Raw genomic sequence first — 27885 nt, forward strand, 5'->3', positions numbered from 1 at the left:
ACATCCTCTCGAAGAACATTCTTCACGCGCCCAGTGAAAGTAAAGCGCACGCGGGGAGGGCGCGCGCTCTCTTCTCTCTTTGCGCGCATTGCGAAGCGTATCCGGGACTCTCCTCCTCCTCTCTCCAGCCGCGCCTCTCTCTCTCCCTCTCTCTCTCTCCCTCTCTCTCTCTCTCCCTCCCTCTCGCGCACAGCTCAACGGGAGAGGGTGTTTGAACTTTCCGAAGGCAACAACATTTCAGTCCACTCTCAAGGTAAACGCTTTATTGTGGAGAAGGGAGACCTCTATATTTATAGAGGAGAGAGAGAGATAGAAATAGAGAGAGAGATAGAGAGAGATAACGACACTGTGACGGCGGCGGTTTGCCGAGCGCAGACCCGTTCAGACGGAGATGATTGGCTCTTTCTTCAAATGAAAAAAGTCTGAGAAATGTCTATTTCCCTGGGCGACACCGTCAGCACGCCGGAGTGTGTGCATCCTCCAAACAATATTTGGATTGTTGAGAACTCCAAAAGGTAAGGAGATTATAATTCATCCATTAAAGCTCCAAACTAGAGACACATTTGCTTCTTCTTCTCTTTTTTTTGCAGCGTGCGTAACATTTTGTTTTTTTTCTTTCTTCTTAAAGCTCCAAAGCGCGTGAAGGTATTTGTTGCATGCACGGCTCTACGTGAGGATGTGTTTTGACATTTACGTGACAGTGTGTAATAGAGACGAAGTGGTGACGTGTCGCATCGCATGTGTGTGTGTGTGTGTGTGTGTTGTGATGGAGGATGCTGTTGAGGAGAGAACTCTGCACACCTGCGACGACTCATCCATCCCTGTTTATGTGTGTGTGTGTGTGTGTGTGTGTGTTGTGACGGAGGGTGCTGTTGAGGAGAGAACTCTGCACACCTACGACGACTCATCCATCCCTGTTTCTTTGTGTGTGTGTGTGTGTGTGTGTGTGTGTGTGTGTGTGTGTGTGTGTGTGTGTGTGTGTGTGTGTGTGTGTGTGTGTGTGTGTGTGTGTGAGTGTGTGTATGTGTGTTGTGCTTGGAGGAAGCTTTTAATAACATGAAGTCATCAAGTCTCTATGTGGGCTCTGGACTCTAAAAATTCAATTTTTTTTAGGTGGAGATTTATATATATAATTTTATATAATTTATATAATTTTTATATAATAAAAAATAAATTTTCTCTTCTTTTTTTAAAATCAAGAATATTTCTCTTCATGTAAACAAAGACAGCCAAGACACACCAATATATACCTACATCCAAAAGCGTGAAAAAGGAGGCGCTGAGCGTCCACACTCGGGATATTTTGGGAATATTAGCCTCGTTTTTAATGCACGCAGTAAGTTGTTGTTGAAGGTGTTGACGGGGATAAACGTTGCAGCCAAGATTCAGCTGCTCGGGCAAAAGAGGCATGCAGCAAGGAGCTTATAACCCCCCACACCCCTCCCTCTCTAACACACACACACACACACTCAATCCCCACCTTTTCCTTCTGATCTGCCCCTGGTGTCGGCAACAATTGGGACGGCACAAGTGATGTCAGGTCTGATCGCTGCTTGAGCTGCAGTCCGAATAGATTGAGAGGAAACCGTCACCAGAAAGTAGCTGCATGGTGTTCTCTATCTCGCTATATATCTACCTATCTATCTGAATAACTTCTGAACACAATCTAGAGTCTGGTGTTCTGCCATCAGCGACTGGAGGCCATGCTCAATAGGCAATGAAGACAACTTAGCCTCTCGCTTAACGACGGCCCACTCGCGTACACGCCGCGTCTCATTGGATTATTCAAACGCGTGTGGCGTGGAGCTTTTCAGCGGGAGGATTTACACATCAAGGACCATCTGACGGAGGCGTGGAAAACAACAAGAGTGTGTCGCGGTACACAGGAGGAGACGAGGAAAGGGTCCAGAGGAGCGCTAACTCCTTTGGTGGAGGGGTGTGGCGCTTGTGTCGGCTCCACAGATAGACAGAGGGGACCATCAGACACAGGAAATAGGATTCAGATTAATTTCAAGTGGATTATGACTTCTTTTTTTTACGCCGTCTCCTTTGATGATACTAGTTCAGTCCACGCGGTTATAAGCCCATTACTCCCCTTCGCCCCTTTTCTGAGGGTGGACTTTCATGTGCCGAGGGCCCGGGGGTGTGGGGGGGGTAAAGGTTCCCTGAATGTCCTCGCGGAGGCATTTGCATTTCCTGCAACGAGCTCTCGCGCATTATCCCGTTCCGCCGTCATCAATAACCACCTGCCGTTAGCTTATTATGCATATTACACGCCAGCCGGCCACTGAAATTACAGAAAGATAAAGTTGTTGTTGTTGTTGGTGGTGGTGGAGTGACAAGTGTGCAGATCTCTCCACATGGCGGGGGGGAAAGGAAGCAAGCGGCGCTGATGGAAATGGGTAAACACGGCGCGGGGAGATAAGACGCATTGGTATTCAACTGCGTCTCGCCACGCAGCCGGCCTTTTTCCCGAGGCCCCGGCTGATAATAACCGCTCTCGGGCTTCGGGGAAGGGGGGGTCAAAAGGTCTGAAGTTGATTGGCTGACGCGGGGAAATGAAAGAGCGTGCCGATTGGAGTCCGATGGGGTTGAAAGCCACGCGGCACGTTGGCGGCGCTCGCTCACCTGGACGCTTACAGGTTGTTCGCTCGTCTATTAGCCCCTCCCCCTTTCTTTTGACAGACACCTCGGGGCTCGCTTGTCGCGCGGCGGCACTGCAGCACACGGGCCTTCTGCCGCCTCCGTCACGCCGGATTGTTTCCCTTTCTGCCTCATTTCGCTTTCAGCCGTTGCCTCCCGAAGCTCTCGGCGCCTCCCGGCATCCCCAACCACATCGCATACAAGTATGATCTCTCTCTCTCTCTCACTCTCTTGTTCTCCCTCTCGCAAACACCTCCACCCACTCGTGCGCACGTATATTTACTCACAGCTGCCGCGGCGCTGGGCACGAAACACAAACACCCACCAAACAAATGGGTGCCGCACACACACACACACACACACACGACATTACTCAGCTCTCACACACTTCAAATTCCCATTTGGTTTTTTAAAAGCCCCCCCCCCCCCCCCCCCTGCACCAAGCAACGTATTTTTGGAAGCCCGACAACATCGAGAAGATCTTTCTCAGAGCATCTTAAGTACTGACACGGAAATTAATCCGCTGTCATCTTGGCAGCTTTTGTGCAGAGTGTCAGAGTCGCGGGAACCGGAAAGTATCGGGTTACTTGGAAGAGCACTTATTGAGGCTATTTATGGACCATTGGGTTCAGGGTCCATGTCAGAGGAGAGAAGGAGTTACCCCGACGCCTTCCGCTCACTGAAGAGAAAATAAAACCTTCATTTTGTTTCTCTGAGGCATCATCGTCGAATCAAAACGTGTCCGAAAGCCGGTAGAAGGAGCTCGTCCTCGCGCCGGCCGTCTCGTTTCCATGGCGGTAATCACGGCGGCGTTTTAATGCGCCGGTGATTTATTGACGTCGGAGCGCTTTCTGCGGCCACCTCGGCTTAAGTCGACATCCTCCCGCTTGAGAATGATGCTTTCTGACTTTTTTTTTTAAAACTCAGGGGTGAAAGTTGTCCGTCACAGCCGGAAACCAATTATTAGAAAGCGGCAGACGTAGAAAAAAATTAATAAAAAATAGTTCATGTCAAACGTAATCGGTTTGGATTATTCATCAAATCACAGTGACGCTTCATTAGTATTTTAAGGACACTCTGGCGGCTCAGACAGCGCCCCACCCCTTAAAGCTGCAGCGACCGCCTCCCGAGGAGAGAAGCCCTCGGCAGCGGCTCGTCTTCAGGTCGTCTTCTTAACGCAAAGTGCCCACTCCTTACACTCGATAACCGGAGCTATGCGCGGTACCAAAAGGGCCGCGGAACATCGACGTCAGCACATTCAGAGGCGGGAGGAGGTCCAGGGGGGGAGGGGGAACCCGGCGAAGAACCTTCTTCGTCCGTCCGGTTGCTCGCTGAGCTTTCGGAAGCCTCGCAGCGCCCCGCGGGGGCATCGTGTTTTATTCATGGGGCCAGAAAACACTGGAAAGAGAAAAGGTACCGCAAACAGAAACATCCGACGTCGGGGTAAACGAGGACGAGGAAGAGAGATTCGGAGAGATTGAGAAGAATTTTGTTCGGGGATAATTATTAGTTGGTAAAACTATAGGAAAGTGCTCTCAGGAATCCACCAGCAGATGATTCTGCCTCTCCACTCCAAACCAGAAGAAGAGTTCGATGTCACACGAGGAATTGTCCCCGCCGGCTCCCTCACGTTCAAGATGGAGATGAAGATGAATGAAATGAGGCTTTGTTCTTATCGTATCGCGCCGGACATTTTTCGTGGATCAGAACATATCAGGGAGGGAATTAATCTCCGGATTCTTTTCTATGGATGTCAATGAAGGTTTAGCCCAGACGATTGCCAGAGAAGGCCCTGAAGGCCACACTGGGCGGTTAAGAGGGGGGAGGAGTCAGACTTTATAGGGTCCGTGCGGTTATGGAAAACATGGAAAAGTCATGGAATTTTCAAATGATTATTTCCAGAACTGGAAAAGTCTTTGAAAAAATAAAATCCCCAAAAATTTGGAAAAGTCATAGACGTTTTTTACATTTATGTATTAATTTACATGGTTTATTCAATTAAATTCAGTTTATTTTGTATAGCCGATTCTCACAAATTACAAATTTGCCTCAGAGGGCTTTACAATCTGTACACATAGACGTCCCTGACCTTTGACCTCACATCGGATCAGGAAAAACTCCCAAACAACCCTTTCACGGGTAAAAAAGGGAAGAAACCTTCAGGAGAGCAACAGAGGAGGATCCCTCTCCAGGATGGACAGGTGCAATAAATGTGTACAGAAGGAAACAGAGTTAAAACACATTTGATGAATATGACAGAGTGTATGAATAGTTGGTAGTATATACTGTATGGTTTGGAATTCTCATTGTTAGTTTAAGTCCTATATTTTCTCACTTTTCCGACATTTCACAAGATGTTTGGTCACGGAAATTCGATTTAAAGTCCTGGAAATCCACTGGTCAAAAAGTGTACGAACCCTGAAATAAAAAAAATTCAATGTTATCAACGTCACCGCGAGAAATAGAGTTGAGTCGTAAATGACGAGCGACATGCCGAGGCGAGATTAGCCGCGGACGGACGGACGCACACAGCACGAACACGCGATCTCCCCACAGGTTCGCCGGAGATAATGAAAATGTAAAGCGCGTTATTGGACAGAGGATTCAGCGGGGAGGAAGAGGACGAAGCACAATGCAGGTTATTGGCCAGTCGGTCCGATGGGAGACTCCTCCATTACATCATGTTGTGCAGAGCTTAAGAATTTGAAATGAGGAGGAGATCTTGATATTTTCATTACTCGTCCTGAACCTCTCGCTGAATTAATGTATGACACTGAATTTTAAAGGTTAATAGATGAATATTGTGTTTGCTGGATATGAAACGGCAAAGGTTTCTGACCATGATTAACCATGGGATAACGGGGGGCGGGGAATGAATCGTCCACGAGATGATTAATGGACAAGTTATTAACCTGTGCACCAACAAGCTATTATCCATATCCCATCACCATAATGCTATTTGGCATCGCGTGTAATCTTGTCGTCTTCGTATCTGAAATACTTTCTCTTTCAGCATTTGGGAAATAGTGTAGGAAGCCAGGCGTGCACGATTGGGGTCAAGACCCCAAAGGGAGAATCTGCTTTGGGGGCATTTCTGTTTTAAACGCAGATTAATCAGACGAAGGTGAAGGGTGGTTTTGATTTTTGCGATAACTAAACGGAGAGCTGATCTCAGCCGATGAATCGGGTGGCTCGGAGCACACCGGGTGTCCTCTGATGGAGACAATATGAATATTCTGCTGTCGGGTTGGCATCGGTATTACGAAGATTGATCAACGGGGGCTTTTTTATGCAACTAAAGTATGCAACCTTCTATTTGTATGGCTGTCTTTCTTTGGTTTAAATTCATGAGGAATATGAGATTATTTATGGACCTGACCTCTTTGTGACAAACGGACAGAAATTATGTTTTTGCTCATATTATTTTAGAAAGGGGGGACATGTATCGAAGCACATTGGCCATAAAGCTGTCAAGTCCTTCAGCCACCGATAATAATTCCCTTCTTCTGTGTGTGAACAATACAACAAACCCAATGAGCCTCAGTTGTGCTTACTTATATACTCAGAACGACACACATCTGACTTCAAAGTAGATCTGGGTCCAACATCACAAATCATATATTCCTTCGGGTGTAAAAATTGTCTCAAAGACGGAATTAATAAGATTCTGCGAAATAGATAATGTTCCCATGAACATACGAAAAAGTGTCTATTCACAACTACTGAATGCTTAACGCTATTATAGCACTTCAAAAAACCATTCATCTGGAATTGTGTGGTTTAAATTTCCCTCTTTGAACATTTTATTTGTCCTTTTCATGTAAATGATCAGGCGCCCAATTTGAATTAAGTGTTGAGTTGCTCAATAAGATCTTTAATCACCACAAATGCATTAAAAATGAGGCAGATTCGTCCATCTTAGTGAACTCACCCTCATAACGGGTTACAAGACACAAAAAACAATAATATGCCAACTGTGAATTTAAAAATTACTTTGATCATTCTTTCACAGTTTAGGCGCTCAACTGATCCCAGATCAGAAAGTCAGGCTGATGACACCCTGACGACACAAAATGAGCAATTATAATCAAATTATATTGTTCAAGAAGGCAACTCGTTGATGTATTGCTGCTGGCACCGTGGTACAGTGTGTGTGTGTTTGTGTTTAAAGCGAGGAAGCAAATTAAACTTGGTTGAATTATCTGCAGGGTACAACTCTCGACAGGCTGTAAAAAGTTGTCGCCGCCGAGGGAACGACAGCCGAACTTTGATCTAACGCGAGCACGTGTTTGGCAAACTGTTACCTGCTGGTAGCTGTCGGATAAAATCATCCTTACATGTTCCTCCCCGTCTTGTGTCCTCCCTAGATCTCTGAATGCTGAACGCCATTAACATCTTTACCGACACCAACGCACGCCACTGAGGAGCACATCCTTTTCCTCTTCTTCCCGCGTCCTTCGCCGTCTCCTCGCGAGAGCCGTCGTCGACCTCTGACCTCCGTTGCCATGGAGAATCTCAGTGAGCTCCAGAACCCGTTGTTGGACAAAAACAGCAAGCACATGGTCAACGGTTATGGGGGCGACTTCCCGAATAACCAGTACCAGGAAAACATTATTAATTACTTTGCTGGAGGAGAGGGAGGAGGTGGTGGAGGGGGAGGTGGAGGAGGTGGAGGAAAGGCGAACAACGGCACTGTGATGAGCGGAGGAGGTAGTTACAATACCAACGGGAAGGTAAAATCTCAGCAGCTCCTGGACGCCACCTCGCTGCACCTGGCGGTCGAGGCGTTCTACAGGCCCAACTTCATCCTGTACAAGGAGGACAGCGACGGCGTCAAGGCCAAGGAATACAAAAGCGAGTGCTGCGAGACCACGTTCACGGAGAAGAAAGCCAAGGAGGCGTCCAACGCGGCGGGGGCGGACACGCCCACCGCCACCGAGGATCCCCAGGCGAAGCTGCTGGAGGACGGCGGCGAGCACGTCAAGATCCAGACGGTTTCCTACGAGGTAGAGGAGGAGGAGTACGTGGAGTACGAGGTAAGAGAGCAAGTAATGAACCAGCCGTTTAACCAGCATGGATTTCTTTCCGAGCTGCGAAATATTTATTTTCAAAAGAGGTTCTTTTAAGTTTAAGAAATCAAATAAAACCTAAAGAATGTCGCACTTAGCCTTGAGTTTTATGCCATCATGCAGAGCGGTGTGCAAAACCATCGAGGATGCTAAGCACTATCACCTAAGGCAGGGGTGTCAAACTAATTTTCCTCGTGGGCCACATCAGGATCATGACTGCCCTCTTAAAGGGCCGGTTTGTATAAATTACTGCCGAACATGTTGTTAAATAACTCCCTTTGCATTTTATTATTGTTTATTTAAATGTAGAAATATTCTACATAAGAAAATGTCTCTAATATTATAACATGAATCCATTTAATTTGAAACATTCAAAACAAAAGCACAGGATATTTTTCTCAGATTTCTTTAAAAAAAAGGTGATCATATGTCTTTCAAGCTATCAGGGGGCCACATAAAATGTCGTGGCGGGCCGCATTTGGCCCGCGGGCCTTGTGTTTGACACCTGTGTCCTAAGGGATCCATGCAGAAGGCTGAATGCTGCGTTCACACCAAGAGTAGATCACATGCAAAGTCAATGTACAGACGCAAATGGTTGCGTTTGATGCGAATTTCCGCCGGGCGGCGCGAAAAAATTCCCGTAATTCGCCTCAAGTTGAACTATTTTTAACTTTGGCGACAAATTCGGCCGACGCTGCGAAAAGCGAATCAGCCTTGAGTTGCTCCACCGTTCTTGAATCTAACTGGCTGCTGCTACTCTCGTAACTCTGGAATGCTGCGAATGCCGCGAATTGCGCGAATGCCGTGAATTAAGCGAAGCAAAAACAATTCGCCTCAAATTCGCCCGACGCTGAGTTGCCAAAGCCAATCAGCGTTGAGATGCTAGACCCGTCGTCACTGACATCGTGACGCTGGTGAATCTAACTGCTGCTACTCTAGTAGTGCTGGAAGCGGAAGTTATTCAGACGTAGTCGGTGAAAGTCACCGAGCTGTGTGAGCCTACGGGTGATGTCATGTATCAATATATATATATTTATGATATTAATGTTATGAACCCAAACGCGAGGGCGTTTGATGTTCCGATGTTTTGTGGGATGTCCTCAACAAGTATAAACTAGTGGTTATTTATTCCATGGTGGATGGCGGAAATGATAACCGTTTCCACGGAGTAAAGCCACGGAGATAAGCCCCGCCCCCTCTAAGGCGCGAATGATGCGAAAAGCCACAAATAGTCAAGCGAGTAAATTTACCCGAGTAAAGTATAGTTTTTGTTTAGTAAGATACTCGATAGCAGTGGAGGTTCATTTCTCTGGGAGTCGGGTAGAAACTTTGTGTTCCTAACGTATCATTAGGTTAATGTTTTCATCCAGGTGTCCGAGCGCTGGCGTGTACCGCGTTTGTGTTAATTGCTCGCGAGCATGCTCCGCTAGCCCCGTGGTATTTGCACACTCGTATCAGCACACGATTGGGCTCCACGCCTGGATCAGACTGACATTTTACGAACCACAAATCCCACTTGATCCACTGACCTTGGCCTCGATTCCCAACTCGGGTGAAAATTCACCGTCAGATAATAATAAATCACCCACGGCGGCTTCACCCAGGGTTATCACGTCCTCCGGTACTCCAGCAGTACAGTAGTTTTTCACCCTCAACCGGTGTGGCCAACAGCGCAAAGCACTCTAAAGGATTTAGGGGATTGGACTGACGGAATAAATGATGTCGAGTACGACCAGGGTCCTGCAAGACACTAATGAACCGACCCGCGGGTCCGCCAGAATGAACAGAAATCCGTATGATGAACATGTAGCTGCTGGAATGCTTCGTGACACGGTTACATAGCGCTCGAGGGCTTCATCATGAATAAAGAAAATAAAACATGGCTCTTCAGTAACTTCACAGACATACATTATTGTGCATGATGTCAAAGAGCGAGTATCCTCAATACATTTGTATTATGGTGAATAAAATGCTTTTTCTGAGGTGATGAAGTTCCTTCCGGGTCTCTCTCTCTTTCTGTCTCTCTCTCTTGCTCTCGTAAACGTAGGTGGATGCAGACAAAAAATAAGAACAGATGAATAAGATAAAAATAATGTTTTGCACGCAATGATGCATTAACTGGAGGCTCCTCTTGGCAGTTGAAAGGTCAAGTGCACACATTAGCATATTGTTCATACATTTCCACACGCATGAAATAAAAAGAAAGAAGGAAAAGCATCAGCCGTCGCCTCAGTCAGTGTCAAGACGCAAAAAAAAAGGAGAATACACAGTGGGACTTATTATGGAGCCTCCAAGCAAAACCCACTGACACCACTAAAGGGGCCGGTATGGCGAAGACATTGAGATAAAATATATATTTCTGTGGGATTGTTTGGCGAAAATGATTAATTAGCCGCCCTGTGGAGTTTTGCTGTAAACAAACCAAGGTTATGTTTAGAAAAGCATTGATTGTATCCTCGAGCTCTATCAAACTGTTGGGAGGCTTTTATAAAGATGAATAAAGAGTTTCCGAAAAGTTGCGCAATATTTACGTGCACGTTTGCCCCTGTAGCGTGCAGCGTTGCTCTTCGCTGACTATGCTTTGCACATTACTGCCACCAAGTGTTCCCGCGGAACCGCTGGACATATGCGGCAGGAATAATGTGAATTGTGTTCCGTGCAACAACACAAAAACAGAAAAATTACTCAATTGGAAAACATTGATTTATTTGGCTTCATTCAAAATTGAACTGTTTGTGCTTTTAAATAAAAGGACAATGGGTGAGAGAGAAATGTCACGGTTTTGCATTTATATTTATGCTTGAATAATCTCTAAATGCTTCAGAAAAACTGTAACTGGAGTTATAATAGAGGAACACATATAAAAGCAGCTATTTAGGGAGCCCTTGATACAAAAAAGGCCCATTTAGACAAGGTTGAGACTTACAAGGGCATGAATCCCTCCTGGTTACATATTCAAAGTATCTTTAATTACCAAAAAAGAATAGAAAAAGATAGGTTAATGTCTGTATTTAAAATTCAAATGAAAAGTATCAAAGTCGCCATATCCTGGGATACATATCACTGGAAGCCAGTTTTGTCATGATCCAGAGTTTTTGTGTCTTATTTTGAAGGCCCTGTCTTTCACGTCCTCTGTTTCCTGTCCCTGTGATCATCTGCCCTGTTCCTGATTGTTCCCACCTGTGTGATTGCTAGCCCCGCCCTCATTGTGTCCACCTGTGTCTCGTTTCCCGGTGTCCAATCACCTGCACCTTCCCTGTGTATTTAAAACCTGACAGTTTAAGGAGTACAATCACAACGTAGGCTCAAATCACTTCCCTCCTCCGCGGCAGCGGTGACCGAGGCACATGGGTGATGTCGTATTTAGATCTGTTTCAAAGAAACAAAAGTCAAGTTTATTAAAACTGGTAGCCATAATGCACCTATATGATCGTAAATAATAATAAGGAAACAGAAAATTTCGCGAATCTACTGGTTGTGACTCATATGGTGAGATTGAATGAAATCTGTACGAAATGATACTAAATGGTTAAATTGAAAGAGTCAAAAAGTTCACATGGACCCTTTCATGGCTGTGATTAATTATTCACAAATATAGTTTGATTTAATTAAATCTACATCTGTTATTAAGTGTAATGTGGATGTTTATTTGTGAGTGTGTGCTTGAGTTTAATTGACTTGCGTGTGAATTAAATTATTAACATATGCCGGCAAAAAATTCTCCACTGTAGTTCATGCGAATACTAGATTTATCTCGTGAAAAAACAACCTTCACATGAAAACTCTGACGCACAACCGAGCTGACGAAGAATCCAATCTCCTTTCCTCTACACGAGGGAGAAGAAGAAGACGGAAAAAGGGATGTGGGTCGTCGAGGCTTCCTCTGAAGACGGTTGTGAATGTGACGAAAGGATTCAACACGATGCTTTTATATCCAGGCAATTTTCCGGTATAATCTAAACTGTTCAGTTATCCGTCGCCACTCAATGAGTTTGTGTGTCTAAATCAGTCGAGTGGTGGATTTTTAGGAAGCTCTGTCGGAAAAAGACGGTTGTGGCCCTGATGGATTTTGTCGTGTTTCGTTTTCTTCTTCTTTTATTAGTGTGGCATCAAGTTGCTCCGACAGCTCGAGATGGGAATGCGAGCAGTTAAAAAAAAACATCTTGAAGACGTCGCTCATCATTGTGTCCTTCGACGGTGCTCATGCATGCGTTGTACGATGTGGTTCAGAGACTAGGAGGGGGGGTCAGCAGTACAAATATGTGTCTCCTTTTAAATAAACGGTGTGAAATTGGACACTAAATTTAGCTGTCGCGCAATTTGGTGTGACCGGCTCTACGGGGAACATCTTTCAGGGATTTATCCGCGACTCCTTTTTCTTCCAAGTGAAAATGCCGATGAGCGTCTTTCAAAGTTTTTAAACTTCCCCTTTTATATCTCATCTTGTTTCTCTGTATAGACGCAGCTCGTCCTTAGTGAGTCGTATTGATTTTTTTTAAAGGAATCAGTAGGGTGTGATCGTGGCTTTTGCCTGATTCAGCTCAAAACTGTTCAGCACCCAAAAGAGTTGGGGGTCCAATCATTAATCGTCATAATCCTGCAATACAGGCTTTTCAAATGCATATTACTCGTCATCCCGGAAAAAAAAGTTTCCGGCTGCACTTTTTAACAAAATGAGATGATAATCATGCCAGAAAAGCTGATTTTTAAAATGTAATTTACCTGCTGTAGCTTTCTTTGAGATTAGCTAACTTTCTCCTACAGCAAATAAATATGCAGCGCGGTTCATTAACCTGCTGTAATAGGATGACGTCGATCAGTTATTAACGTCAGCGGATTGGAGGAAGACTTTGCATCAAGTATCAGAAGATGGACAGACGGAGGAACACTGGGCAGGTGTTGCACGCTACACGGGAAAACTGTAAAATAATAAACTCTAAATCCTCACCAATTCATTCAAGATTATTAATTAAAGGCGATGTGTCTGCTTTCTCTCTGACGTGCAGATATTAAACACCTGCTGTGCTTTTAGAACTAATCCAAAACAATTAAATGGGGGGGGGGGGGGAACTACTGCGATGGAGTGAAAGCATTTTATTTTTAAATTGCTTTAATCAACACGGCACATGTTCTCCCAGTTATCAAAATATGTTACAGATAGCCTTTTTTGGGGGGGTTCAGTAAAGTGGAGATTTAAATGAGTTTCTGTTTTCAAACTCAAATGTGCATTATAAGAAACGACTGTGATATTTTAATAAATTGCAATCCTCCTCAGATCCGAACCTCTCGTTCTCACTTTGCAGATCGGTACTAGCTGCATACGGCAAACGCCTCGCAAAAAAAACATCCAATTATAAATGTTTCTGCTTGTATCTCCACATAGCAATTCCCTTTTATTACTAGTAAAAATCATACAGTAAGAGACGTGTTTGTGTATCCTCAGGTAACACCACTTTCCCTTCCTTTTCATTACCTGGCATTTATTTCTGTTTGAGTGGAATATTGGATAAAGCAGCAGTGCCGTTATTAAGCCGAACGTCCAATAAGCAGGGGGCCCCTGCTGAAGAGACCTTAAGCAAGGCACTGCATCAACGTGACCTCTGCCTTTCATACAGGATATTAAAGCCAAGAGAGTCCACCCGATGGTGGCGATAGAGAGCCGCATTCAACCGCCTATTGCGGGGTGATTCCTGGGGGGTACTGAGACCAAAAGGACATATTCGGGACCGGGTGGACCCGGGCTATCACCCGAAAAAGAGACCGAATCTCTGTCACCCCTAAATCGAATTTACCACTTTTGCCTTCAGAGGCCGACAAGCCCGACACAGGAGCTAACATCTTCCACGTTTTAGGGCCTCTATGCCGGAAAACCCCAAACAACCTAATCTGTGTCCTTTGATATCGGCTCCAGCCTTAACAGGTGCACAATGAGCACTGGAGGTCTGCCAAGCGGACCCGGCTCGGTCTCCGCCTCCCTCTATGGTCTCATGGCTCCCCGGCATCGTGAGATCACGTCACCCCCCCCCCAAAAAAGAAAGCATACCGTTGCTGTCCAGGCTCGTCGAGTGTGGACCTGCGTGTCAGGTGGTGAATCTTCTATATTCTAGATGAGGGCACACCTGGCAAATGTAGTACAAATTTGATTTAGTCTTAACTATGTGAGCTTTGGTTCTCGTTGATTTGGCGACCCCTCTGGTGACTGGCGGTAATGCTGAATACCGAGTCCCGGATTTTTCCATTTGAAAGGACATGTTCACCAAGGGCTCGATTTAGGTTTCGAGCTAACCTGACTCACCAGATGGTTCGTTCCACAGAACCATCTGAGAAGCCACCCGTTGGAAAGTGTTCAAGGAAAAAAAGAGCAAGCGCCTTCTTATAATACTTGGCAGAGGATTGGACAAACCATCTGTCAATCAAACTCTTGACGAAGCCAGTCGGGAGAAGAGTGAGAAAAGCATTCAGTGCCCATCTTTGCTCTTCTCCAAAAAAAAATAAGGTACTCTCCAATTCCGATATATAAGATGCTATTGCCGTATCCACGATAATCTCCCCCCCATCCTCCTCAAATAGTCTTATATCTGAATATGCTTCCTCTTTAAAAATAGAAGACGTTCTGTTCCCGGTATTAACAGCAACTCTGACACTGACAATTATCACTTTTGTGTTTAGAGGTAACTAATGAATGGAAACATGTGTAAAGGGCTAGACCGGAATACTTACCAGGTCACGACTTTGATCTTTAAAGTTGTGTATTCGTCGCGCTAAAATGGAAATGTTCACCTGCATAAGAAATCGCACGATCTGTGGAGAAGATTCTCCATTTCTATTTGTCTGCCATCCGTTACGCCGTCTCCAGTCACTGAAATGTGCGTTTATCAGACCATATCATATTCACCTCATGATTCCAACACGTGGAAGTCGTGCCACTTATGCAACATTTCCATAAATATGGACTCGGCTCTTCTGATTGAACCTTTTTTTTATCGGCATCAGAGTGCTAATTCCTCCTGGGCGTGAAATCAAATGTATAGATGGGTATTTTTTCTACTCCAACTGCCCTCTGGCCTCGCCTGTGCAGCCTTTTAAATCAGACCAGGTTTGATTATAGGGCTTATCCGCTCCCACTTAAATCTGAGGGGACATGAGCTTTCGCCTTCATTAAATCTACAATGTAGTCGTGCTGCAGTTCAGTGCACACACATTGTTCCTTTCCTGAAGGGTCCAGACTCCAATATGAGCCCGCGTCATATAATCTATCGTAGATATCCCATTTGTCATTAGGCAGTAAATGACAAACCGATCTCTTGGATCATTTCAATTCAGCGGTAAGCGAGTCTGCCCATTGGATTTTAAAGCTCGCTCACCTATGCCAACCGGGGGATATTTATCTCGGGGGGGGGGGGGGGTTCTGTGCGCATTGTGGCTTCATAGAAGGACAGGAAATTGAGTATGAGAGTGTCATGTAATTGTTATATTTTGTAAACGTTCCTGGAAGAAATAGGTCCCTTTTTCTTATTTCCAGATCCCATGAATCTCAGGTTTTAAATTAGGAGATTAAACTCGAAATTAAACACAATGTAATTACCGTATAGAATCCCAACATGTACTTTCTGTGGTTTTATTCCTTACTGTTATGTCAGATCATTAGTCAGCATCTTCAACTTTTTCTTTTGTCTTAGCAAATTTTAGAAGTGTAATTGTTGTGAAAATTACAGACAGACTGATGAAACAGAATTAAAGACAAAAATTAAATGAGATTTTTTTTTTTCTACATCTGCTTTTTTTAAATAGCGTACTACTCAAATCTCACAGCTCAACTAATAAAAATAATAAAAACGACTCAACCCTGACTCCTTTCTGGCCTTGACGGCTCCGATTTTTGACGATTTAAATTACTCAGAAAAGTGAAGTGACTAGATATGCCATTGAGCTCCAGAGGCAAATTCTGAAAGCTCACATATCGTAAAAAAGGCCATATTACCAACGTCGATCACGCCCTCCCTCAGATCTTTAATGCTCAAGCTATGAAAAACACGAGTTTTCACAATTTTGAAAACATAATTTTAAGATATAATCCACAATAATAAAAAAAGGTGCGCAGGAGTATCAGTCTAGGACACGACAGTCAGTATATGGAACAAAAGCGTTGTTCCGGGGGGGGATGAAAAAAGCAATCGCCCACCAATACAGAGACTTTGGATTAAACGCCGGCAGCAGTTCTTCAACCGAGGCCCACGGTTGGCAGTGTTCCCGGCTGGGGAACTGGTGAGGGTGATTTGTGTCACAATTACAGTGATTGGTGCCGTTTGATTGGCTGTCTGCTGTCTGCAACCTCGCCAGAGCGAGTAGGCGTTATCGCAGCGCGAGAATCTGGACGCCGTTCCAGTATTCGTACATCTATCGTCACACCTGCTCGCATCACTAAATCAAGACGCCACATAGGTTTTTCTTTTCTCACGTTATTTATGTTGTGTGAGTTTTTTTAAAAACGGAAAAGCCGTGAAGAAAATGACTATACGTCATAAAATCATCCCTCATCAGGAATCAGAAGAGTTAATAGATGTCGGAGTGGCCACGCTTGAAGACGGGGAGAAGAGCAGAACCACCAGAGAGTGGGCAGATGTGATTTTGTTTAAATATGTGGATGACGGCGCACAGTTTCTGGCACTCGCTCCTGGAAGACATCCATCGCGCGGAAAAGTGACAGCGAGTGTCAAAGAGACTCGTTCTCAAACTCAGACGACTCCATTCTTCTCCTTCTTATTCACGTCGGTTATATCGAGCAACAGCATGCGTTTTAAATGTGTGGCGTACAATTGAACGCTGGGCTGTTCGGGTAGAGGAGATATACTATCAGGGCTCGTACGGTCATGGGAAACCTGGGAAAGACATGGAATTTGAAAATGGTTATTTCCAGACCAGGAGAAGTCCTCGAAAAAAATGTAATCCCAAATGTTTTTGGGAAAGTGATGGACATTTGTTATCTTCAAATGTTCATTTAGACTGAGTTTGAAGTAATTTAAGGTATTCTGTGGATTCTCAGTCTGTTTAAATACTAAGTTTTCTCACTTTTTCGTGTCTCCACGGAGATTTATAACAAAACGTTGTGTCATGGAAGTCCATTGGTCAACATGAACCCTGTACTATGTGAGAGTTGTGTTTGAAAAGGTCAAATATAAAAGTTCTCCTTATTCTTGGTTTCCAACGTAGTTCCTTATATAACTAGAATGGGCACTCGGGAGAGCGCATACCTTCGCATATCACAAGATTGGGCATTGAATTATGAACATGTTGGCATTAGCTGCATGCCAATTGGATACAAATTGACCGTGCTATGGTAAAAAGAAGATTCTGACCTTTTCATGACTTTGACCCGATCGATCCCAAAATCTAATCAAATGGTCCCCGGATAATAACCAATCATCCCACCAAATTTCATGCGATTCAAGAAGATGTTGACTTTTTCATGACCTTGACCTTTGACCCGATCGATCCCAAAATCTAATCAAATGGTCCCCGGATAATAACCAATCCATCCACCAAATTTCATGCGATTCGGTTATAAACTTTTTTTGTTATGCGAGGAACACGCATAGAAATAAATAAATACACGGCGATCAAAACATAACCTTCTGCATTTTCAATGCGAAGGTAATAAGTAAATAAAAGTAGCACAGCATTCTCTCTCTTGACAAACTTCTCCGGCGTTTCCATAATCCGCGCCCGAACGGCAGCTCGAGAGTATTAAAAAGTTTTTAAATAATCGAGAGAAAGGCTTCTGTAATGCAACGAGTTTTGAGTCATCTCTTCTTGGATGATGACTTGTTATAAATCGGAGCCGTTTGAGGGGACAGTTGGATTTAGCTGTTTTAGTTTAAAATAAAGTTATGTATAATCAGCCATCTGTTACAATATATTGCTTTTCAGCCACTCTCTTCATAACTCCTACAGGCCCATTTCTCATTGGGTGTGAATATGTAATACAGCATATTAAATGGTTACATGCGCAGGCTAATCGATCGCCATCTACATTATAGATGCTCGCTGCTTCACTCCGATGCTTTAACCCTTGTGTTGCCTTAGGGTCATTTTGACCCGAATCAATATTACACCCTCCCCCCGCTATTATTAATACCCCATTCAATGTTTAATGTCGGTGTTCTTTCGGTACAAAACAAACAAACAAAAAGTGCACAACTTAAAAAACAAAAATATTAATTTAATTATTTTTTTTTATTTTTTTTTTAAATTTCAATTGAACCCAAAGGGTAAAAAGTAAATATAAATATAAAATATAAAGGTAACAGGAGGGTGAAACATTGAATCGGGTCAAAATGACCCTAAGGCAACACAAGGGTTAAACTCAGTCTGGTGGATTTTATCTCGACATAAGGTTTCCAGTTCGACTGTGGCTAAAATATTTTGGATCCGTCGTGTTTAAATATGTCGTCTTTGAGCTGATATTTAGATTGTGTAATCCAGTCCCATCTGCAGTTTCTGGCTGAGGTGTGAGGTGTGAGTTTTTCTCAAGTGCTCCTGCTTAAAGAAACACTTGATGTGTTCATGGACTGTGGGTTATTTGAGCGTAACCCTTCTTTTAATAAACATCAATATATGTATATGTTTTTATTTTGCTTGAGGGGAATTTTATGCTTTTATAAGAGACACACCGTGGACAGGTGATAGGAGACGAGGGTAGTAGTAGTAGGTCCCATGGAAGCCAGACGGTTACCCCCGTTATACCCCGATAGGCCACCGGGGGCGCCCGATTACCAACTAGATAAACATGGCATCAACAAGGTGTTCCGGTTTGACATCACAGGGACTGCTTGTTAATTTCGTCAGATGCGATCCCCGATTTCATCACCACACAGTCGTGCTCCTGCATTTCAAACGTTTTTTTCCGGAGAGAGCTTGGACGGGAATGCCGAGCGCGCCGAGCGGCGTTCCCGTCCTCGACGTCGCCTCGTCACGCGCTGCCGAATTGCATCGCCTGTCAACGAGAGGCCAGCGGGGCCAGCGGGCTGAGAGAGGAAATAACAAATATTGAGTTCATTAATTCGCCACAGGTATAGCACATCCCCCCCACACACACACACACACACACACCCGGTTTGAGAGGACGGCTTTTATCACCGTGATCACACACTCGGTGACTGAGTGTCCCTCTGAGGGCTTCAGAGGGCTTGCCGGGGTCCAGAGGCGCCGTGTAAATCAGAAGGTTCCTATTAAGCAGGCGGTAAAGCTTGTATTTCCTTTTCATCAGCCCCCCCCCCCCCCCCCTCCTCAATCACACCGTCTGGTAAATGACAAAACCTTAAGAGAAACTAAACGTGCCCATCTGGATCGCAGCATCGGGGCCACAGAGTGTGTGTCTGTGTACGAGCACAGATCCATGTTCCACTGATGCCGCATTGGGATGCAAAGGGAGGGGGGGGGGATATCTCCTCGTCTGGAACGGCGTGGCGACAGACCGGATGACACTTGTGCACGGCGAACATGCGGCATCTTTTTTTTTAGAAATGTAATTCAATGAGATGGGACTATTAAAAGGGCAACGGCGCTAACGATGTGCGTCTGCTGCCTTTCTTTTTGTTTTTTCAATGCCGTGTTTTGACAGCCCGCGACATCGGGCTCGTAGTTTGTGTGATTTTTTTTTTCTTTTTCTTCTCCTCCATCAGGATGCTAAAAGTGCTGGAAAATGTCAATTTCGGTACCGTGTTGCATCTTTAATGGCCCCCCGCTCATTAACTTTGCTCACGCATTCAGCCGAGTAATTGAATTCCCTTTTGCTTGTGAAGTACTTTCTTCCACTATCCGGACCTCGCTAGCTGCACAGCATTCACGTAAAAAGTCTGAACCGCTGTTTTTTTTTTTTTTTTTTGCCCCAATGAAATGGTTGAAAAGACAATATTAATTCCTGAGGTCGCTGTGATTTGATTCAGTGTGTTTGTGGCGTGTGCAGTTTGCCTTTCCTCTTATCCATATTCACACAAGCATTGCTCAGATCTAAAAGATTAATTTTCTTTATGCACAGTTGTTGTTTTTTCGACTCACTGACTATGTTGTTATCGCATATTACGGTTAATAGAGCGCTGTGGCGTGAAATATAACCAGTCGGCACATAAATCCGGTAAAAAGCATCAAAGTCACACATGAAGAAAACTGTTGAATTGTATTTATTCGTAAGTTAACCTGAGAATGGTGACATGGTTCGTTTATTAAAAGAGTCTAAATAAGTGGTAGCACGCCTGGTATTAGAGTGCTCACATTTCATATTCATATTTATCTCTTCCACCGGCGTGAGTAAATCACGTGAACCACTCTCGCCGCGTTTCGTTTTTATATTCGTGAAACGCGTTAATCGCATCGCAAATAAGAAAACAAGCGTCTCGACCCCGGCGTTGAAATTCGCGTTGGCTCCCCCCCCCCGCGACGCCATCTTCGTACGACGCGTTCGCTTGACATCGGGACAAAAGAATATTAATTTTTTTAAAGCCACAAAGGGAGGAAAAAAACAGAGCAGAGGGTTAAAAAAATACGCTGGGGGTGGACAGGTGGGGGGGGGGGGGCACGTTTTCCGCGTGCCGTGCGAGGCAATTTGACATGGGATGAATTATACGCGCCCTCCTCGCGGTGACGCCGTCTCGGCTGAGTGGTGAAACCATCCATTAGTTGTTCATTACCCGTCAGCCTGTTGCCTCGTGTTGACAGGGTCTACGCCCCGCGCGGCACATCTGAGCGGCGTGCGGCGGCGGCACACGTCATCATTAGGACGCTCGGGCACGTGGGACTTGTCAACCCACACACACACGCACACTTCTTAAAGCGGCAGGTCGGGGACGGGAAAACAACATTCTGTTCACGTTGAATCGAAACGTCTTGTCGGTAAATCCAAAGTGTTGTCGGTCTGAACCGTTTGAGGGGAAATAAAAGATGACGGCGAGATCATACGCGGACCGGCGGCCTGTTTCATGATTCATGACCTCCCCCGTCCTGGACATGTACATGCAGCTCTGTCTGCACCCGACTCCGGCCGACCTCATCACTCGCTGGTAGGGATGAGAATCGATACGATTTTAACGATTCCGATGCCTTATCGATTCCTGCTTATCGATTCCTTATCGATTCTCTTATCGATTCTTATTGGGCAAGGGGTGAAAAAAAGAGTTTATTTACATTAATTTTCTTTTATATAATTTTCTATAATGCTGCACACACCATATACAGTATGTATACATACACATTTTAAAAAAAATTAAAGAACCAAAAACATTTATACATATTCCTCTTGAACTTAAAATAAAACTTACATAACTTAAATAAAATGTGTTCTGTTTAATTTAAACATGTTCCTAGAAATTACAGTGCTCCTTCCTTTTTTTTAAAGGGTATATGAACTGAGCTGCCAAAAATGAAACTAGCAGTGGCAAATACCAAGTGCTGCTGCATCGAACACATGACATTCCTGTAATTTAATTCCACGCTGTGTTCAAATGCTTATTCATATTTGTTGTATTTCCTCCCTTCGACGAAATAGACTTTTTACACACGTTACAAGTGGCGTAGTTGTCATTTTGTCGTGTGAAATAGAGCCAAACTTTAGAACGCTTCTGCCTCGTTGCCATGTTTGCTGCAGTCTGAAGAAGAAACTAAAAAAGTTTGCGCATGCGCAACGCCACAGAGGACCGTTAGCAGAACCGTTAAAGAATTTGGCTGACGATCCCAAACAATCGGTTCACTGGGAACCGGTTCTAAAACAGAACCGGTTCTCGATTCCCATCCCTACTCGCTGGCGTGACTCCTCCTCCTCCTCCTCCTCCTCTCTCTATCTCTACCCCCTTCCCTGTTCCCCGATAGCTTAGGCTAAGCAAACAGCTTGTTTCCCTACAGATGATGTATGGTTTCATTCTCCAAACAGCCAGAAGGTCGTGCAGATATTGTCGGTAAAGCTCTGAGGCGCGGAGCTCGCTCTGCAGAGAGATTGCGCAACGCCGCTCGCCGGAGGACGCAGAAATACGTGATGCAGAATGAGGGTCCGTGTGTCGGGATCCTTTTTTTATTTTTGTGTTGCCTACCGCATCGCGTTACGACAGAGTGTGAGAATATATATCGATCATCTCGGCAGGGGGTCTGCGTTCACAGCTTTTTAGCAGATGTGTGAGCTCCTCATGCTTGACAACGCGGGGGGGGGGGGGGGGGCGTGGTCTGAGACCACTGGGACGGATTAAGGCGGGTTTTTGGCTCGCTCGTTGGATTTCTGGAGTTTATCATACTTGTTTTGTCACCGAGGATGGCTATTTTTGGGGATTAACATAGAAACTGTGTGTGTGAATCCGGCAATGTGGCGTCCCAGGGCCACGTGTTGTTAAACCTAATTGAAAATGTTTCCACCCCTAAAAAACAAATTAGCTCCCTTCACTCTCACCCAGTTGGAATAACTTAACTTTTAATACAAGGCATTAAAAGTTATTTCTAACGCTGCTCTGCTGCTGACTGAAATAAATATCTCGCACAAACGGAACATAAAACACAGCAGAATTACATTTGTTTTTCAGAGTTTTGCCGTTGTTCATTTAAATTATTCAGCCTCAATTCCCAGGAGCGGTTTGCCTAAAATGTAGATTTACATTTAACAAGATAAGAGTAAAACTCAAAATTCAGCAAGTCCCGCTGCCCTTCGTTTCCCTTCACCTCTAAGAAAATATAACATTAAATAACATTACTAATGTGGGAGCACTTTCTATGATGCCACTGTATAAGCTTATTTATATAATGCTTTATAATCTGCCGCTAGCAATGTTTAACTAGACTTAAGTACTCATAAAGATTCACAATGCTTTATAATATATTATATCATAAGAGCATTTGTAAAGACTTAAGGCCATATGGTTTTGTATAATGCTTCATGATTTCATTGTTTATTATAATTCCGATATTTGTAATTAAATATTATAATGTTCATTTGTTTATATTGTTAGTGTTTACATTGTTAGTATGTTTGTATTGTTACTATGTTTATATTGTTATGTTTGTTTACATCGTTAGCTTGTTTATATTGTTAGTATGTTTATATGTTAGGTATGTTTACATTTTTTGTATGTGTATATTGTTAGTATGTTTATATTTACCTTCGCATTGAAAATGCGGAAGGTTATGTTTTGATCGCCGTGTATTTATTTATTTATTTGTATGTGTTACTCGCGTAACAAAAAAAAATTTTAACCGAATCGCATCAAATTTGGTGGGATGATTGGTTATTATCCGGGGACCATTTGATTAGATTTTGGGATCAATCGGGTCAAAGGTCAAGGTCAAGGTCATGAAAAGGTCAAATACAAATCCCTACACAACGACCACAAAAAAACACACGGAGGGATTAAAAGCATTCGCCGGAAACTAAAAACACATCTTTTCCGACTATATCTGGATTAAAACACAGATTAGCACTTCAATGGCACTTAAATGGCTCTTAATATGGTACTTTTTTAGTTCGACTATGTTGAGGAAATGTTACTTTCTGTATTCTTGTTGTTCTTAGTTTGTACTCTAGGTTGAATGCACTTATTGTAAGTCGCTTTGGATAAAAGCGTCTGCTAAATGACATGTGATGTCATGTAAAAGCGTTACGAACCGAGTGAAGATACCGGCGGAAATAAGACGTCACTGAAAATGAGGGGCGAGCATTTCTTTTGTTAGATTTCCATCTCAAATGTGCTGATTGGGCTTTTTGATAGTCCCCATGTTTGGTCCCACTCATCTGATATGATGAAATATTCAGCTTCACATTGAAGCTCTATTTCTGTGACACAACAGCACGCCGTCAGCCTTGATATCTTCCGTTTATTTTCTCTCGTGTTCCAGCCGTGGATCATCCTTCAAGCGGGATGATGGGTGAAGGATGCAGCTTAATGGCTTGTTTAGAACACCGCGGCCTCAATCTGAGATTTATTTTCATTACCGGCGCCCTGGAAAAATAAATCTCTATTCTCATCCTCGTCCTTTGTTGTTGGGGACAAAATACTCGTGATGTTTTTCGCGTGAAAAGGTCGTTTGGACCGATGCGGTCGTGGAAAATAAAAGAAAAATACGCAATGTGTAACAACGCACCCTGATTCTTTCCGCCGTGGCTTCGCGGAAGAGAGCCCTCGAAAACCGTATGCAGATGTAGGAGCGTCGACTCTCTGCTGCCGAAGGCGTTATTTCGGTTTCATGTGAGGAACTTTGCATGGAGCGTGAAATAGATCCATAAGGCTTCAGGGAGGAGGTGTGTTTGATTCATAACTATTTGACATTTAAAATGAAGTGTACCTTCGACCGTATCCACCGTAGCTGCTTCTTCTTCTTCTTCTTCTTCTTTTTCTTTTCTCTTTTTTATGCCATCTGTTGTTTGGATGCTGAAATGTAGGAATCTGCATATCTCAAAACTAATGAGAAACTAATGGGCCGTCACAAAAAGTCCATGAATACGAGCTCTGACATTACGGGGGAACGAAATGATCCGGCATGCAGGGACTCGTCGATGTTTTGTTTCCCATTACGGGAAATAGCTTTTGTTCTTTCTTTCTTCTCCTTCTTCTTCTTCGCAGATTCTTTCTCCTCTCAGTCGACCACAGAAAGTCACCTCCACCTTTTCACGGAGAAAGAAAAACTCTCGTCCTTTCATCTTTTACAAGGCACTGCGGCGCCCTTCCCCCCACATGTCTCGTCTGTAAATCCACTTGACCGATGATCAAACCTCTTCCGCATTTCACAGGAAGTGGATGCACTGGCTGTTTTTGACAGCGTCTGTTCACTGATTCCGACTGACCCGAAGGGACGCTGCAAATATCGGAGACGAGATATGACATGAGGGCAGATGAGGACACGAATATAACCACTAAAGTCTGTATGACTTTGCAAGTAATTATGAAGGGTTTGCTTTTAAAATGAATCGTTTTTTGGCATTTTGGAAAGCACGGCTTTTCATTTTCTTGCCAAGAGCTTGATGAGTAAGATTCATAACCACTGTGTGTATGCTGAAATATTGAAGCTGCTGCCAGCAGCCAGTTATCTGACTGGAAGCAGACAAAAAAAGAGACGGACGGACACTGCCCGATGAGAACAACGTCCGACTACCAGCACCTCCGAAGACAAGTTCTAAGTCCATATAATCAGAAACAGAAGTGTGAATATAACAAGTTGTGTTTTTTTTAAGGGGGATTATGTGCCAGACTGTTTCTCGGCCGTGAAGTTGACACTTCCCACTTCCTTGGGAAACCATGACTTGTCATTTTCATACATGTGAGGATTTTTTAAAGCAACATATGAATATAATTTGAAAAAGGAAAAGTTCGCCCCAAAAGGGGGTCGGCTGTAGCTCATGGGAGAGAGCAGTCGTACCGTTAACCACGAGGTAGCGGGTTCGATGCCCTCTCTCCCCGTTAGCTTCACGTTGTAGTGTCCTTGAGCAACACACTGACCCCCCCAGTTGCTCCCCACCGCAGCCCGCTGCTCCTTCATGACTCAAATGCAGAGAAGAATTTCCCCACGGGGATGAATAAAAGTGTAAATTAACTTGAAAAATACTTCCTTTAGTCTCGACTTTTTTGGTTTGAGTTGCCTAGTTTTGGACACATGGTCCATAGAGATGTCTCACTTCCTCGAATATCATGGGACTGTATGGCATTTGGAATGGGGTGCCCCATTAAAAAACATTTTAAAACTTGTTTCTGTCCAGGAATCATGACCCAGTTACTCAAGTAATCTGTTTGTGTCGTCTGTGTTTTAAACCTTTGTTGTTGTTGTTGTCGTTGTCGTCGTCTGCAGACGGACTGCTCCAGCGACAGCGAGAGCGAGGACAACTTCATCATTGTCCCTCCACGGGACCACCTGGGCCTGGCCATCTTCTCCATGCTCTGCTGTTTCTGGCCTTTGGGCATCGCAGCGTTTTACTTCTCACAAGGGGTGAGGACACACACACACACACACACACACACACAATGCCAAAGGCCCCAAAAGTTGTCGCGTATCCAACATAAAGCAGGTGCATCCTCCCACACACACACACACACAGTGTGTTGACATGCGCATACTCAGCGCTATGACTCATCACTAAAAGATGAAGGCCCCTCACACATGAAAAAGGACTGACTGCCAACGCAAGGCCTCTTCCTCTTCTCACTCGGCATTCCATCGACAAATCAAGGCCAATCGGTAACGGCCGCCCGATGCTCTGGAAACCTTTCGGAGGAGCATGTGAATCACTTTCAAGCCTCTAGGAAATGAATAAAAAGCAAGACGAATACTAAGAAAAGAGGGACAGCCTTTGGAACGGCGGTGTTTTCAAGAGGATGGAACTTGAAGGAAATTACGGGTGTGCTGACGTCTTAGAGGCGAGGGGCACTCAGACTCATTAAAATGGAAAAGTACTTCGCTGCATTGGATTTGGTTTTTACCTTCGCATTGAAAATGCGGAAGGTTATGTTTTGATCGCCGTGTATTTATTTATTTATTTATTTGTATGCGTGTTATTCGCATAACAAAAAAAGTTTTAAACCGAATCGCATGACATTTGGTGGGATGATTGGTTATTATCCGGGGACCATTTGATTAGATTTTGGGATCGATCGGGTCAAAGGTCAAGGTCATGAAAAGGTCAACATTATTGAATCGCATGAAATTTGGTGGGATGATTGGATATTATCCGGGAACCATTTGATTAGATTTTGGGATCAATCGGGTCAAAGGTCAAGGTCATGGATAGGTCAAAATCTTCTTTTTACCATAGCACGGTCAATTTCTATCCAATTGGCATGCAACTAATGCCAACATGTTCATAATTCAATGCCCAATCTTGTGATATGCGAACGTATGCGCTCTACCGAGTGCCCGTTCTAGTTTTTTTCTGTTTTTGACCGTTAACCGTTCAGGAATTAAACCAAATTGTGATTAATCTACAGTTTAGCTATCAGATCGTATCCAGATATATTTGCTTTGACGGAGAGACATGAAGCCACGTTACTGCAGTTTGTCTCTCAGAGAACGAGCCGATAATCGGCGATCCACACGTAACGAGTCGTCTTAACGGACGCCGACTGGACTTCCTCTCTCGTCTCACTCGCGTAGGGAAACAAACGACGGCACCAAAGAGGTGTCGGTCCAACGAGGAGCCGAGGGGTCGCTACTCGTTCGTCACAATTTCGAGTCTCTTTGTTTTTTCCAATCATTTTATATAATTTTTTGTTTTTGTTTTTGGACCAATCATTTTATTTTAAGATTTTAGAAGTTACAACATGACCGGAAAACCAAAAACAACAACAACAAAAATAGAAATTACATAACAGCAATGCGAACAATCAGGCAAGGAGAGAAAAACACGGACATAAATCAAACATAAATCATCCGCCTTCATGTTGAACCTACTATAATAATTGAATTTATATCATTCTTACCACCATATTATTTTCAATTCATCCAGGCTACTTGTCGAATGCCTCCCCCCACCCCCTCCCAAGGAGTCTCTTTCTAATGAGTGCACCATCGACGGCTAGAGGTCACACAGTGTGTACATTCTCAAAAAGCACACACACACACACACACGCTGTCCACACACACGACTGACAGAGAAGCTTTTGAGTGAATTCTTCTGCCTTTGACTTTGAATTCATATCAAAAGCCGGAGCATTTAGCCGACTTATCCGCGGCGGCGGCGCGGGGAAGTCGTCGTTGGAGGCAGATGAAGGCAGTCAGTGAATTATCTTGTCATGAGCTAATTTGATTCTTCCCGGGTAATTACGGGGAAGTGATGGCTGTGTTGAGGGATGGATGGCTTTTCTGCCAATCTCCCTGCTTTTAGAAGGTGGCGTAAAGAAGAGCTGTCAGAAAGAGATATAGAGGGAGTCTCTTCATTTTATAGCTCAATAACCCACTTCACTGCTCTTCATTTCATTCTATCGTTTGAGGAGCGCTACCCCCCCCCCCCCCTCCCTCGATCCCAAAACTAAATGAATTAACTCTGCAGGATTTAGCGCAAAGGATTATGTACGATTATTTTTGTTAACAGTGAACTTGTGAACTCCGCCCCGTCTGAGAGAAGAGAGTAGAGGGATCTGTGGCTCTTCTCACGTCACGAGGGACAATGGCGTAGAACAGTCACCGTTTTGGGCTAACTAGCCTTAAAAAACGTCAAACG

At 44.2% G+C, this 27885-nt stretch overlaps 1 protein-coding gene across 1 annotated transcript in view; it reads left to right on the forward strand.

Moving 5' to 3' along the window:
• Window positions 1-426: 426 nt before the first annotated feature.
• Window positions 427-27885, forward strand: part of syndig1l (synapse differentiation inducing 1-like) — a 33877-nt gene continuing 6418 nt past the window's right edge. The window contains exons 1-3 of the mRNA XM_056428381.1: window positions 427-515; window positions 7011-7679; window positions 25521-25658. Coding sequence (XP_056284356.1) covers window positions 7149-7679; window positions 25521-25658 — 669 coding nt within the window. The 5' untranslated portion in view covers window positions 427-515; window positions 7011-7148. The remainder of the gene's footprint in view (window positions 516-7010; window positions 7680-25520; window positions 25659-27885) is intronic.

Source organism: Pseudoliparis swirei, chromosome 12, assembly GCF_029220125.1.
Source record: "Pseudoliparis swirei isolate HS2019 ecotype Mariana Trench chromosome 12, NWPU_hadal_v1, whole genome shotgun sequence".
NCBI classification, from domain to species: Eukaryota; Metazoa; Chordata; class Actinopteri; order Perciformes; family Liparidae; genus Pseudoliparis; species Pseudoliparis swirei.